Below are 14,269 nucleotides of genomic sequence, written 5' to 3' on the forward strand. Positions count from 1 at the left end.
TTTTTCCCCTTAGTCTACCTAAGGGTTTGTCAATTTTGTTTATCTTTCCGAGAACCAACTCTTAGTTTGGTTAATTTTTCAATAGTTTTTCTGTTCTCTATTTCATTTATTTCTGCTTTGATCTTTACTATTTCCTTTCTTCTGCTAATTTGGGTTCATTTTGTTTTTCTAGTTCCTTAAGGTGTAGAGTTAGGTTGTTTACTTGAGATATTTCTTGCTTCTTAATGTAGGCACTTATTGCTATGAATTTCCCTCTAAGAACTGCTTTTGCTATGTCCCATAAGTTCTGGTATGGTTTCTATTTTCATTTGTCTCAAGAAACTTTATTTCCTCTTTAACTTCTTCCTTGAGTCATTGATTATTCAAGAGAGTATTGTTTAATTTCCACATGCTTGTGAATTTTCCAGTTTTCCTCTTGTTATTGATTTCTAATTTCATACCATTGTGGTCAGAGAAGATACTTGGTACAATTGTAACCTTCTTATATTTGCTAAGACTTATTTTGTGGTCTATCATAAGGTCTATCCTAGAAAATGTTCCATGTGCACTTAAGAAGAATACGTATTCTGTTGTTGGATAGAATGTTTTGTATATGTCTGTTAGTTCCATTTGTTCTATAGTATTATTCAGATCCATTGTTTCCTTATTGATTGTCTGTTTGTAAATCTATCCATTGTTTAGAGTAGACTATTAAAGGGCCCAACTCTGACTGTATTACTGTTTATTTCCCCTTTTAGTTTTGTTAGTTTTTGCTTTACATATTTAGGCACTCCAATGTTGGGTGCCTAAATATTTACAGTTGTATCATCTTGATGTCTTGAACCCTTTATCATTATATAATGACCTTCTTTTTCTATTTTTACCATTTTAAGTTTAGAGTCTATTTTATCTGATGTAAGTATAGCTACCTTTGGAGTTTTATTAGTTTGTTTTGTTTAGTTTTTTTGTTGTTGTTTGGTTGGTTGGCTTTGCTTACCATTTGCTTGAAATATCTCTATCCATCCCTTCACTCTCAGTCTATGTGTATCTTTAATGCTAAAAAAGAGTCTCTTATAGGCAGCATATTGTTGGGTCTGGGTTTTCAGTTTTTTTATTAAATTAATTCAGCCATTATATGTCTTTTGAGTGTGGGAATTTAATCTGTTTACATTTAAAGTAATTTTTGATAGGTAAGAAATTACTATTGTCATTTTGTTAATTGTTTTCTGGTTATTTCGTAGGTATATTGTTCTTTGTTTCTTATCTTTCTCTCTTTTTTGAGTTTTGATGTCTTGGTATTGATATGCTTTGACTTCTTTATCATGTTCTTTTGTGTAATTACTACAAGATTTTCATTTGTGGTTATCATGAGGCTTACCTAAAATATGTTAAATTTATTTATTTTTTAAAAAAGATTTTATTTATTTGTCAGAGAGAGAGGGCAAGCAAAAGCAGGGGGAGCGGCAGGCAGAAAGAGAAGCTAGCTCCCTGGGATCATGACCTGAGCCAAAGGCAGACACTTAACCAACTGAGCCCCCCAGGTATCCCTATTAAATTTATATTAAACCTATTTTAAATTGATAACAGCTTAATGTCAATAGAATTAATATATTTTACACATTTGCTTCTTTTCTCCATCATATTCTAGGTTATTGCTCTTACAATTTACATGTGTTTCCTTGTATTGTGTAACCTGTAATAGACGATTGTATTGATTTTTTCCATATTCTTTTTTTAACTTTTAAACTAGAAGTGTGAGTTATATACCACTATTACCATATTGCAGAATCTAACAATGATTATATATTTACCGTTACCAGTGAAATTTATGCTACTTTTTTGTGTTTTTATGATGTTGATTAGCATTCTTTTATTCCCACTCAAGAACTCTCTTTAGTATTTCTTATAAGGCAGGTCTGGTGGTAATGAACTCCTTCAGCTTTTGTTGTTTGGGAGTCTTTATTCCTCCATTTCTGAAGGACAGCATCACTGGGTATAAAATTCTTGACTGACGATTATTTTCTTTCAATTTTTTTGAATGTCATCCCATTGTCTCCTGGCCTGAAATGTTTGTGTTGAGAAATCCACCTATGGTTTTGTATGGTCTTATACGTAACTTCTCTCTTTTTTCTTGCTACTCTTAAAATTCATTCTTTGTCTTTGACTTTTGACAACTTACTTATCATCTGTCTCAGTGTAGCCCTATTTTGGTTCAACCTATTTGGGGTCTTTTGGGACTCTAGGATATGAATGTTCATTTCTCTCCCCAGTTTGAGAAGTTTTTAGCCATCACTGCTTTAAATATATTTTCTGTCCCTTTCTTCTGTTTTCATTCTGGAATTCCCATAGTATGAATATTATTTCTTTTCATCACATCCTATAATTTCCATAGGCTTTCTTTACTCTTTTTCATTTTTTTTCTTTTTCTCCTCTAACTAGGTAGTTTCCAATGTCCTATCCTCTCAGTTGCTGAATCTTTCTTCTCCATGGTTGAGTCTACTTCTGAAACTTTCTGTTGAGTTCTTCAGTTCAGTTGTTGTGTTTTTAACTTGAGGATTTCTGTTTGTTTCGGTTTTGGGTTTTTGAGGTTTTTTTATTTGTTTGTTTGGTTTTTTTTGATGGTTGCCATATCCTTGTTGAACTTCTTTTGTTCATGAACTGTTTTCCTAATTTTGTTTATTTCTCTGCATTTTCTTGTACTTCACTAAACTTCCTTAAGAGGATTATTCTGAATTTCTTCTCTGGGAGTTCATAGATCTCCCTATCTTTAGGATCAGTTATTAGAGTTTTATTAGTTTCTTTTGGTGGTATCATATTTATTTGATTCCTTATGTTGGTTTCTGTGCATTTTAGTAATGGAGCTTCTTTTGCAGACTTTATAGGTTTGCTTTGGCAGAGACGGTTCTTCACCAGTCAGCTCAGTTTGGGTTTCTGGGTGTGTCTGCTGGTAATGTCTCTGGGCAGGTGGGGCTTACTATTATGGACTATTTTGGGGTGAGGGAACTATTCAAGCTCTGAGAAGAGGGATGGGAGGTATGCCATTGACTGAGAACATTTAAATAGGACTGCTGGCTTGGTTCCCTATACAAGTGAGGCTGTAGGATGGGCTCCGCAGTTGTTTGAATTCACGGGTCAGGCTTACTAGATGGTTGGGACTGGATACAATATTCAGTTAGTAGATGGAGCTATGAATTAGCTTCCCTGCACTGTCAGGGCATCAGGACACAGCCCAGGGCCTGTACAGCTCATTGTCTGGGGTACCAAATCAGTCCAAACTCCCTAAGCTATCAGTACTCACTGAGAGAGGCAGGGAAGTCACACCTTAATTATGTGTGTGTGTATGTACCTACACAAATATATCCATTCGTAAATATTATGTATATATGCATATGTATTTAATTTACTATATGTAGCCATGCTTAATTTAACTACTTGCAAACTCTATATAGTTCACTCCATTTTGTATTTTTAATTTTTTTCTATTAACTCTCTTGTTCTACTCATAAAGTTTGAAGGTAAAAGAAACCCTTCTGTATTATTAGTTAAGAGCTTCTACTAACCTAACCAAGAATTGCATATTATCTTTGTGGTGGAGCAGGAAAACGTATCCCTTTAAAAAGATACCAAAGTGGTGCCTGGATGGCTCAGTTGGTTAAGTGTCCAACTCTTGATCTCAGCTCAGGTCTTGATCTTAGGGTCATGAGTTCAAACCTGGCACTGGGCTCCATGCTGGGTGTGGAGCCCACTTAAAATAGATAGATAGATAGATAGATAGATAGATAGATAGATAGATAGATACATATCAGAAAAGGGACAATTTCTGTTGGAGTAGGGTGACTTCTTACAATTTCATGAAGGACCAGGTATAATGTGTGTCACATTAAAGACACTTGGTACATACTTACTGAATAAATGAATACATACATGGATGAATGATCATCCTAAATAGGACCTTTAGTGACCCCTTTGGGTTTATATACAATCTTACTGTCAATATATCTTACTGGGAGCTGATACAACTGTTTTTTGTATAACGTGGTGAGAACTAAAAGGAAGCTTTTCCTGAGCTTGGGTGGGTTTGGCCCAGTGGTGGAAGTATTAGGAATGCCAAGTTCCTAAGTAGTTTTATCAGCCTGCTTCCTGCCAAGAGAATTTTGGGAAGTCCATGAGCCTCCTTGCATTTCATATTCACTCTGTCCCTTTCAGTCCAAGCTGGCAGTGTTTCTGATAAAATTTTCTCAAGAACCAAGTGAGCCTTTGCAGATTTTATGGGGATTCACTCCATTACACAAAAGCCACACACCCACAGGTCTTTTTGAGATAATCCTTTCTCTCTCTCTTGGTTTTCTATTGAGGTGGCTGAGAGAAAATGCCCTTAAACTTCCCAGAGGCTTTCTAGTTTGAGATCTATGAGAAACACCCTTAATCTCTCGGAAGGGTCTTTTATATGACTGAATACTCTGACCCTGTGATATTTTCAAGGCTCTAACAAAGGATTGTATATTCACACTTTCAGCCTTTTCCTATGGCATGATGGCAGCAATAATCTCTTAACTCTGGAGTCTTTTGCTACTTAGATCGGTTGAGAATTTCCCAAAGCATCAAATCTCTCCTTTTTACTGTAAGTAGCAAAAAACCCTAGTGGCATCTTCAACACTTCATAAATCTTCTTACCTCATCACATATGAAGTTCATTATTCAGGAATGTTTTCCACCTAACTGCAGCACAGAATTAATTCCTTAGGCTTCCTGTCACCACATAACAGTGATCCTTTCTCTAGTTTTGAAGAATATGTTCATCACTTCCTTCTTAGACTCAGCAGCCACATCTTTAACATCCTCTACTAAATCAGTTCAAGGCATTCTAGTCTTCTTTATATCATGTTCCTAAAATTCTTCCTGCTTTTTCCCACTGCCCAATTCCAAAGCCAGGTCCACATTTTCAGGTATTTGTTACGGCAACAATTCACTTCTAGATACCAAAAACTGTACTAGTTTTTTAATTGCTGTGTAAAAAATTACCACAAATTTAACAGCTTAAAACAATACTTACCTATGAGCTCTGACTCCTGTTTAAGTCAGAAGTCCAGCATGGTGTCCCTGGACTCTCTGCCCATGATCTCACAAGAATGAAATCACAGTGCCAAAAAAACTGAGTTCTCACCTGGAAGCTTTAGAGGAAAATATGCTTCCAAGCTCATTCTTGTTTTTGGCAGAATTCAGTTCCTTACAGTTGTAGGACTACAGGTTACAGGTTCCCATTTCCCTTCTGGCCGTCAGCCAGGCCACTCTCAGCTGCTAGAGTTCACCCGCACTCCTTGCCATGTGACCTCCTCAATCTTCAAGCCAAAATATTCAGTCACGTCCTTTTCAAGCTTTAAATCCCTGACGACCCCTCTTCTGACAAGCCAAAAAAAAAACCTCTGTACTTTTAAAGGGCTCATGTGATTAGGTCAAGTCCTCCCAGGTAATCTCCCTTTCTCAAGGTTGTCTGTGTCATATAATATAACCTAACCACAGTAGTTATAATCCTGGTGATTATATAGGGTGTGTATCCCAGGAGGGCAGGAAATCTTGAGGCCCATCTTAGAAGCCTGCCTATCACAGGTGTGATTCATTGGCCCCTTTAAGTCCCAACAATCCTGAAGAAGTAGAGTTTATAGTCTGGGAATTTATTTTTTATCATTCTTCAGTGTCTACCTACCCCCCCCTTAGCTCTTTAGATCAGTATATTATTAGATTAAGAAACACTGGGGATTTCATGATAAATTGCTCTCATAAGAACCCAAAGATTCCCACGCTGAGAGAACAGCTTTGATCTGAATTGAGAAGATACTCTGAATTTCCTCCTAAGAGCAGAGCTTCCTGAATCTTCTGGGAAGCAGTACTGTTCTAGCCCTCTGGCCTGCATTCTGTTTATGATAGCCTACCCTCTTTTATTTTAGACTGTCTTTGCTGTCCCCTGGTTATCTGAGATGAATGTAATTCTGAGTATTTGCCACATCACCTGAGGTCAAGGGGGACCATGTAAGTGCCAAGGTTCTACCAACGCCTGGGTCTATTGATATTTACTGATATGATGTCACTTGAGGTTAAGATATCACAAAATGATAGATTCCTCCCCAGAAACATCTTGGAGGTAAGGCTGAAGGTCACATGGCTGGTGGGCCATGGCTGGTGGTTCCCACCCCTCAGCTGTACAAGGTGAAGGCTTCAATGCTGGATTAGGAACTGGTAAAATTGGGAGAGAAATGTATATGCTAGAGCAAGGAAGGAATATCTCTCCTTTTAATATGAGCCTTGCTTGAAATCTCTATTTTGGGAGTGAGGCTGAAACTATTCTTGCTTTGATCCCATAAGAACTCCAGGCATCAAGCAGCAAAAAACCTCCGAAAATGCTGTGATGCAGAGTAGTTTTTACGTTATTCAAGCCACCCAAAACACTACATCTAGTGAAAGGGTGGTACTGGGACCAATATTACATATCAGGCATTTTAAGGTTCACCTAGCACAGTAATTTTGTTTCTTACAATTGCTCCTAGGGATAGTTTATGGAAAGACATTATTCTTTGATTTTATCATGACAATAATTTCAAAAGTGGAGAGATGCTTCTGAAATATTGCCATTATCACCTAACAGCCTATGAATCAAAACTTACCTTGAGTCTTAAGATAAAACTATGAAAACTGTGAATGTTATGTTCAATTCGAGTTTTAAAGCACAGAAGAAAAAGTGATCTAATAATTTAAAGGTCAATTTGAAGAGTTGGGGACCTACCAGGGTAAACTTTGGTATACAAATTAAAATGTTATTCCAGCAAAAAGACGGTGTCATTCCCTAAAAAGACAAATTGCTGAGAAGAAGAATTAGGAGAAAGATGATCTGTTATTCAGAAATCCTCAGGTGGGGTTTTATACATAGAATAGTTTCTCTATCTCTACAGCTGCTAGTTTATGAGAAGAGAAATCCAGGCAGGTGAAATAGTAGATGAGGAAAAACAGAGCACCGGCTAACAAAGCAATCAGTCTCAAGTCAGGGGGAGCTTCTGACTTGAGAAACCATAGGAGGGTTTCTGGGAAACTGCTGTTAAACACTAAAGAACTAAAATTTGTCTCCAGCATAAAAATAGAACAAAGAGAGTATGGATTCATAGTATATATAAAGGTAGACAGAATTTCGGTCAGTTTGTTTGAGTTGACATAGAAATCTCCTTTCCTACCTTAAACAGAAATTTTGGATAAACTATAACACAACTGCACACAAACACACACAACTCCCCAGTGCCAAAGATAAAAATGGAACTCAAATCAGAGCAGTAAGAGGGAGCCAAAGTCAAAGGGCACTTGGACAGAACTAGGCCTGAGACAGGCCTGAGGAGCTGGTGGTTGGGTTTTTAATATTAGCTTCAAGACTTGTGTACATGGGAGCTGGAATCATGCCACCTAAAAAGAGCAAGAAGTCCTGTAGGACTTGTCCATACACAAAATGGGAACGAGATAGACTAGGACCACTCCCCAGAAAAGTGATAAAGGAGCTAACTTTCTGCTTGGGATCAGAGGAGGAAAACGGTTACCAGCAGAACCGAGGCAGGTGCTGCGCGTGAGTGTTAAGTCAGCACCCTCTGCAAGCTCACAGCACAGGTCCCAAATCTCACAGTTAATACATGCCCTGGTCCTGGGCCAGTAAAATGTATAGGGCCCTAAGCAGGAGCAAACAAAAACTCTCTGTAAAGATGCTCTCACTATCAGGTCATGGTTCATAAAGGAAATCACAGTTCACAAAGAGTTTAATAACTTGATTACTGGATCATTTTAACTTCCATGAAACTGTTGACACTATAGACCAAATTTAAAGGTGGATGACCGATGACAGAAGATACAACTGACAAAAAGAAATAGTATCCAGAATTTATAAAGAACTTCTACAGATTAATAAAGACAATAGACAAACATAAAGCACTAATAAGCAAATCACAGAGGAAGAAAATTGCCCAATAAACATGAGGAAATTTTTCAATTTCACAAGCGATCGGGAGAATCTGATTTAAAACATTGAGATACTGTTCACATTCATCAGATTGGCAAAAGTCAAAAAGATTTATAATACCTTATAAACTAAAAAAAAAAAAAAAACCAAACAACAACTTATAAAATTGAAAGCATACAAATCCTACCACACAGTAATTCCCCTCCTTGGTATACTGTGGAGAGAGCTGTGCACACATGCCCCAGTCGACATGTACAAGGTGGCTGCCCCAGCACAGTTGCAAGAACAAAACTTTAGAAACATAAATGTCAACCACTAAGAGAAGGGATGATGGCAGTCTCATTCTCTACGAAACAGTATATAACAGTGTAAAGGGGTGAACTCCATCTCTGTTTATTAATATAGCTATATCTCAAAAATGTAAAGTTAAATGAAGAAGTACATGCTGCAGAAGGATACAGTCTGAAAGTATTCGTGAAAAAATTTAAAAATCACAAACTACATATTAAAAGATGTTAAGAGCAGGGTGCCTGGGTGGCTTAGTCAGTTAAGCATCTGCCTTCAGCTCAGATCATGATCCCAGGGTCTGGGATCAAGCCCCACATCAGGCTCTCTGCTCAGTGGGGAGCCTGCTTCTCCCTCTCCCTCTGTCACTTCCCCTGCTTGTACTCTCTCGCTCTCTCTCTCTGTCAAGTCAATAAATAAAATCTTTTTTAAAAAAAGATGTTAAAAGCCATTGATGACCTAAAAAGATAGTAATAAAATTTATGATCAAGACTGACTTTGGGGAGGTAAGAAGGAAAATGGTACTGAGCACATCCTCAAGAGAGGACTTCAACTCGATTTGTAAAATAAAATAAGTCTGAAAAAGAATAAAAAAAATTAACAGTTTCAATGCTAGGTGATGTGTACTAATGTGTTTGTTTATACCACAAAAAATGATAAGATAAACAAAAATATCTAAATAAATATCCCAGATATATTTTTAAAATCCTGTATTAGATTCACTTTTTTTCTTCCACAGAATATCAGCAATCATTTTGAAGTTGTTAATAAGTGTTGTGATTAATTTTTTGAAAACTGGGAAGCAAATGTTTGTTCAAAAGTAGAGTGATGAATTTGTGTCAGCAAATGAAAAACAAACATTCTAACAAATAATAAGTCTAGAAGTAAATTCTTTAAAGGGCCTTCTAGTATTGCATGAATTGCTCTGCCCCCGGTACAATGTATTTTACCAGCAAAGACCTCTTTTGACAGTCAGTTGCTATACCACAATCAACCAGAATGTTACCCCGGTATCCTCTTGTCTTTGCATGTCCCTACTTAGTACAAGACTTAACAAGTCATAAACCCTATCTTTTCTTTACCTACTGCATTTTTTCTAATCACAAGTACCCGTGCTTATGAAGGTCAATTAACTGGATTCTCCTCCATGTCCACAAATCTTTGAAGTTTAAATGAACTGAAGTAAGACTCCTCTAGAACCTTATGAATCTTCCTAAGAACTGCCTATGATGATTCCATGCCAAACACCAAGATAAATCAAAGCTCAATCAGACAACTAAACATTCATTCACACAGTCAAAGCAATAGCAGATTTCATACTTTCTTTTTCTTCTCTGCTCTTTGTAATAATTCCTTCTCCTTCCATAGCTTCTCTTTCTCCTTCTCCTTTTCTCTTCTTCTGGCAGAAATTTCCATTTCCAGGGTTGCTACCTCTTCCTGGTGGGCTCGCCATTGAAGAACCTGAAATAAATGGAAATTCATTCCAATAACTATATCCAGTCAAGTGATTTTACAGACACAATAAGACTAGATTCTGTATCAAGCAGGTATCAAAGTTTTTCCAAATACACATTAAAATTCTGTGTGCGCATGAGTGTGTGACATGTGAATGACGTGTACGTAAGACGTGTGTGTGTGTGTGTATGTGTATTAGTGTTAAAAACAGAAAGCAGAGGAGAGAAAAAAAGATGGCGGAGGAGTAGTGGACCTTTTATCAGCTAGTCCCTTGAATCGAGCTGGGTATCTACCAGATCATCCTGAACACCCACGAAATCAGCCTGAGACGCAGGAAGATACATCTGGATCTCTACAAATGAACATCTCCAGCGCTGAGTATTGAGGTGCGAAGCTGGGAACCATGAATCTGCACACAGATATCGGTTGATAAAGAGAAGGGGGAGGGAGCCGCCCCGTTTGGGGGCCAGGAAGCTGTAGTCCCCTGTGCTGGAGAGTGGGCTGGACTTGTGGTCCAGTAGCCCCCGAGAAAGTAGACTGAGACCGGGAGCTGGGAGCAAGTGTGCAACCAGAATAAAAATCGCAGCTCTGAAGTGCACGCGCAACCAGACTGAAAACCGGCGTGCCGGAGCGTGCACGAACCACACTGAAACAGGGAGCTCGGGAGGGCGCGAGGAAACCGGGGCGGCTGGTGGTGTTAGAAGCACAAAGGACAGAGATGTGCCGACCCTGGGAGCGAGGACTGGGAGAGTGGCTGTGGGGCACACAACCCGGGACACTGCAGGGTTTTTAGCAGCACTGACAGAAACAGAGTGGCCAGGAGAGCTCAGTGGAGAGCAGACTGCGATCTTTCTGTTCTGAGATAGAGGCTAGGATTTGGCCACTGCTGCTCTGACTCTCAGAAGAGTCACAGAAAACCGCCAGGGAAAGCCGCCAAGAACAAAAGCACAGAAATACTGGTTCGCATTGTGCCCATCCCCATCCCCCCACAGGGGACGGGGCAACTCTACCCCAACAGGGTTGCCTGAGTATCAGCGGGGCAATCCCCTCCCCCAGAAGGCAGGCTGAAAAATCAAGAAGCCCACATCTGGAAGGTCCCTGTAAAACAAGTGCACATTGCTTGGGTCCTGGCCAATAATTTGGGCTCTGTACATCCCTGCAACCACTCCTCATCAGAATGACAAAGAGGAGGAACCCCCAACAAAAGAAAGAAAAAGAGACTGTGGCCTCTGCCACACAACTAATGGATATGGATATAACCAAATTATCAGAAATGGTGTTCAGAGTAACACTGGTCAAAATGATGTGTAGGCTTGAAAAAAATATTAACGAAAATATTAACGAGAATATAGAATCTCTAAGGGCGGAAATGAAAGCGAATCTGGGAGAAATTAAAAATGCTATGAATCAAATGCAGTCTAAACTGGATGCTCTGATGGCCAGGGTAAGTGAGGCAGAAGAACGAATTAGTGAGTTGGAAGATGGGATGATGGAAACGAAGGAAAAAATGGGAACTTGGCTCAAAAAATACAATCTCAAGAATGTAGATTATGCGAGATTACCGACTCAATAAAATGTTCCAATGTCAGCATCATCGGCATCCCCGAAGGGGTGGAGAGAGAGGCCTAGAAGAAATATTTGAACAAACTGTAGCTGAGAACTTCCCTAATCTGGCAAAGGAAACAAGCATTCGTGTCCAAGAGGCAGAGAGGACCCCTCCCAAGATCAATGAGAACAGACCAAGACCACGTCACATAATAGTACAATTCGCAAATCCTGGATCCAAGGATAAAATCTTGAAAGCAGCGAGGGGGAAGAGAATCCTCACTTACAGAGGGAAGAACATCAGAATAATGTCAAACCTGTGTACAGAGACCTGGCAAGCCAGAAAAAGCTGGCAAGACATATTCAGAGCACTAAGTTAGAAGAACATGCAGCCAAGGATCCTTTATCCAGCAAGGCTGTCATTCAGAATGGATGGAGAGACAAGGATCTTCCAAGACTGGTAAAAACTGAAAGAATATGTGACCACCAAGCCAGCCCTACAAGAAATATTAAAGGGGGTTCTATAAAAGTAAAAAGAACCCAAGAGTGACACAGAACAGAAATTTACAATCTATAGAAACAAGGACTTCACAGGCAACATGATATCATTAAAATCATATCTCTCAATAATCACTCTCAATGTGAATGGCCTAAACGCTCCCATAAATGACACAGGATTGTGGATTGGATAAAAAGACATGACCCATCCATATGCTGTCTACAAGAGACTCATTTTTTTTTTAAGATTTTATTTATTTAGTTGATAGAGATAGAGACAGCCAGTGAGAGAGGGAAAACAAGCAGGGGGAGTGGGAGAGGAAGAAGCAGGCTCATAGCAGAGGAGCCTGATGTGAGGCTCAATCCCACAAAGCCGGGATCACGCCCTGAGCCGAAGGCAGACGCTTAACGACTGCGCCACCCAGGCGCCCCTACAAGAGACTCATTTTGAACCTAAAGATACATCAGACTGAAAGTGAAGGGATGGAGAACCATTTTTCATGCCAACGGACCTCAAAAGAAAGCTGGGGTAGCAATTCTCATATCAGACAGATTAGATTTTAAACTAAAGACTGTAGTTAGAGATACAGAAGGACACTATATTATTCTTAAAGGATGTATCCAATAAGTGGATATGACAATTATAAATATCTATGCCCCCAACAGGGGAGCAGCTAGATACACAAGCCAACTCTTAACCAGAATAAAGAGACATATAGATAATAATACGTTAATAGTAGGGGATCTCAACACTCCACTCCCAGCAATAGACAGATCACCTAAGCAGAAAATCAACAAAGAAACAAGAGCTTTGAATGATATACTGGACCAAATGGACCTCATAGATATACACAGAATACTACACCCCAGAACAACAGAATACTCATTCTTTTCAAATGTGCATGGAACTTTATTCAGAATAGACCATATACTGGGTCACAAAACAGGTCTCGACCGATACCAAAAGACTGAGATTATTCCCTGCATATTCTCAGACCACAATGCTTTGAAACTGGAGCTCAATCACAAGGAAACATTTGGAAGAAACTCAAACACTTGGAAACTAAGAACCATCCTGCTCAAGAATGATGGGTAAACCAGGGAATTAAAGAAGAACTTAAGCAATTTATGGAAACCAATGAGAATGAAAACACATCAGTCCAAACGCTATGGGACACTGCAAAGGTAGTCCTAAGGGGAAAATACATAGCCATCCAAGCCTCACTCAAAAGAATAGAAAAATCTAAAATGCAGTTTTTATATTCTCACCTTAAGAAGCTGGAGCTGGAACAGAAGAACAGGCCTAACCCACACACAAGAAAGCAGGTGATCAAGATTAGAGCAGAGATCAATGAATTAGAAACCAGGAGCACAGTAGAGCAGATGAACAAAACTAGAAGCTGGTTCCTTGAAAGAATAAATAAGATTGAATAAATAAGACTTATTCAAAAGCATAGAGAAAGGACCCAAATTAATAAATTATGAATGAAAGGGGAGAGATCATGACCAACACCAAGGAAATAGAAACAATCATTAGAAACTATTATCAACAACTATATGCCAATAAATTAAACAACCTGGAAGAAATGTATGCCTTCCTGGAAACCTATAAACTACCAAGTCTGCAACAGGAAGAAATTGATTATTTAAACAGACCAATTAATTATGAAGAGATTGAAGCAGTGATCAAAAACCTCCCCAAAAACAAGAGTCCAGGGCCTGACGGATTCCCTGGGGAATTCTACCAAACATTCAAAGAAGAAATAATACCTATTCTCCTGAAGCTCTTTCAAAAAATAGAAACAGAAGGAAAACTACCAAACTCATTCTATGAGGCCAGTATTACCTTGATCCCCAAACCAGGAAAAGACCCCATCAAAAAGGAGAATTACAGACTGATATCCCTGATGAATATGGACGCCAAAATTCTCAACAAGATCCTAGCTAATAGGATCCAACAGTACATTAAAAGGATTATCCATCAAGACCAAGTGGGATTCATCCCTGGGATGCAACGGTGGTTCAACATTCGCAAATGGATCAGTGTGATAGATCACATTAACAAGAAAATAAGACAAGAACCATATGATCCTTTCAATTGATGCAGAAAATGCATTTGACAAAATACAGCATCCTTTCCTGATTAAAACCCTTCAGAGTGTAGGGATAGAGGGTACATTCCTCAATTTCATAAAAATCATCTATGAAAAGCCTACAGCGAATATCATTCTCAATGTGGAAAAGCTGAAAGCCTTTCCCTTAAGATCAGGAACACGACAAGGATGCCCACTCTCACCATTATTGTTGAACATAGTACTAGAAGTCCTTGCAACAGCAATCAGACAACAAAAAGGAATATAAGGTGTTCAAATCGGCAAAGAAGAAGTCAAACTCTCTCTCTTCGCAGATGACATGATACTCAATATGGAAAACCCAAAAGACTCCACCCCCAAATTACTAGAACTCATAGAACATTTCAGTAATATCGCAGGATACAAAATCAATGCTCAGAAATCAGTT

At 38.8% G+C, this 14,269-nt stretch overlaps 1 protein-coding gene across 2 annotated transcripts in view; it reads right to left on the reverse strand.

Annotated features, from left to right (window-relative positions):
- The window catches only part of CCDC148 (coiled-coil domain containing 148), a 224,724-nt gene that overhangs the window by 68,892 nt on the left and 141,563 nt on the right, over positions 1–14,269 (reverse strand). For both annotated transcript variants that reach the window (XM_057317926.1, XM_044381556.3), the window contains one exon: positions 9,572–9,712. In XM_057317926.1, the coding sequence (XP_057173909.1) occupies positions 9,572–9,712 (141 nt within the window). The remainder of the gene's footprint in view (positions 1–9,571; positions 9,713–14,269) is intronic.

Source organism: Ursus arctos, unplaced genomic scaffold, assembly GCF_023065955.2.
Source record: "Ursus arctos isolate Adak ecotype North America unplaced genomic scaffold, UrsArc2.0 scaffold_1, whole genome shotgun sequence".
In the NCBI taxonomy this organism is placed as follows: domain Eukaryota; kingdom Metazoa; phylum Chordata; class Mammalia; order Carnivora; family Ursidae; genus Ursus; species Ursus arctos.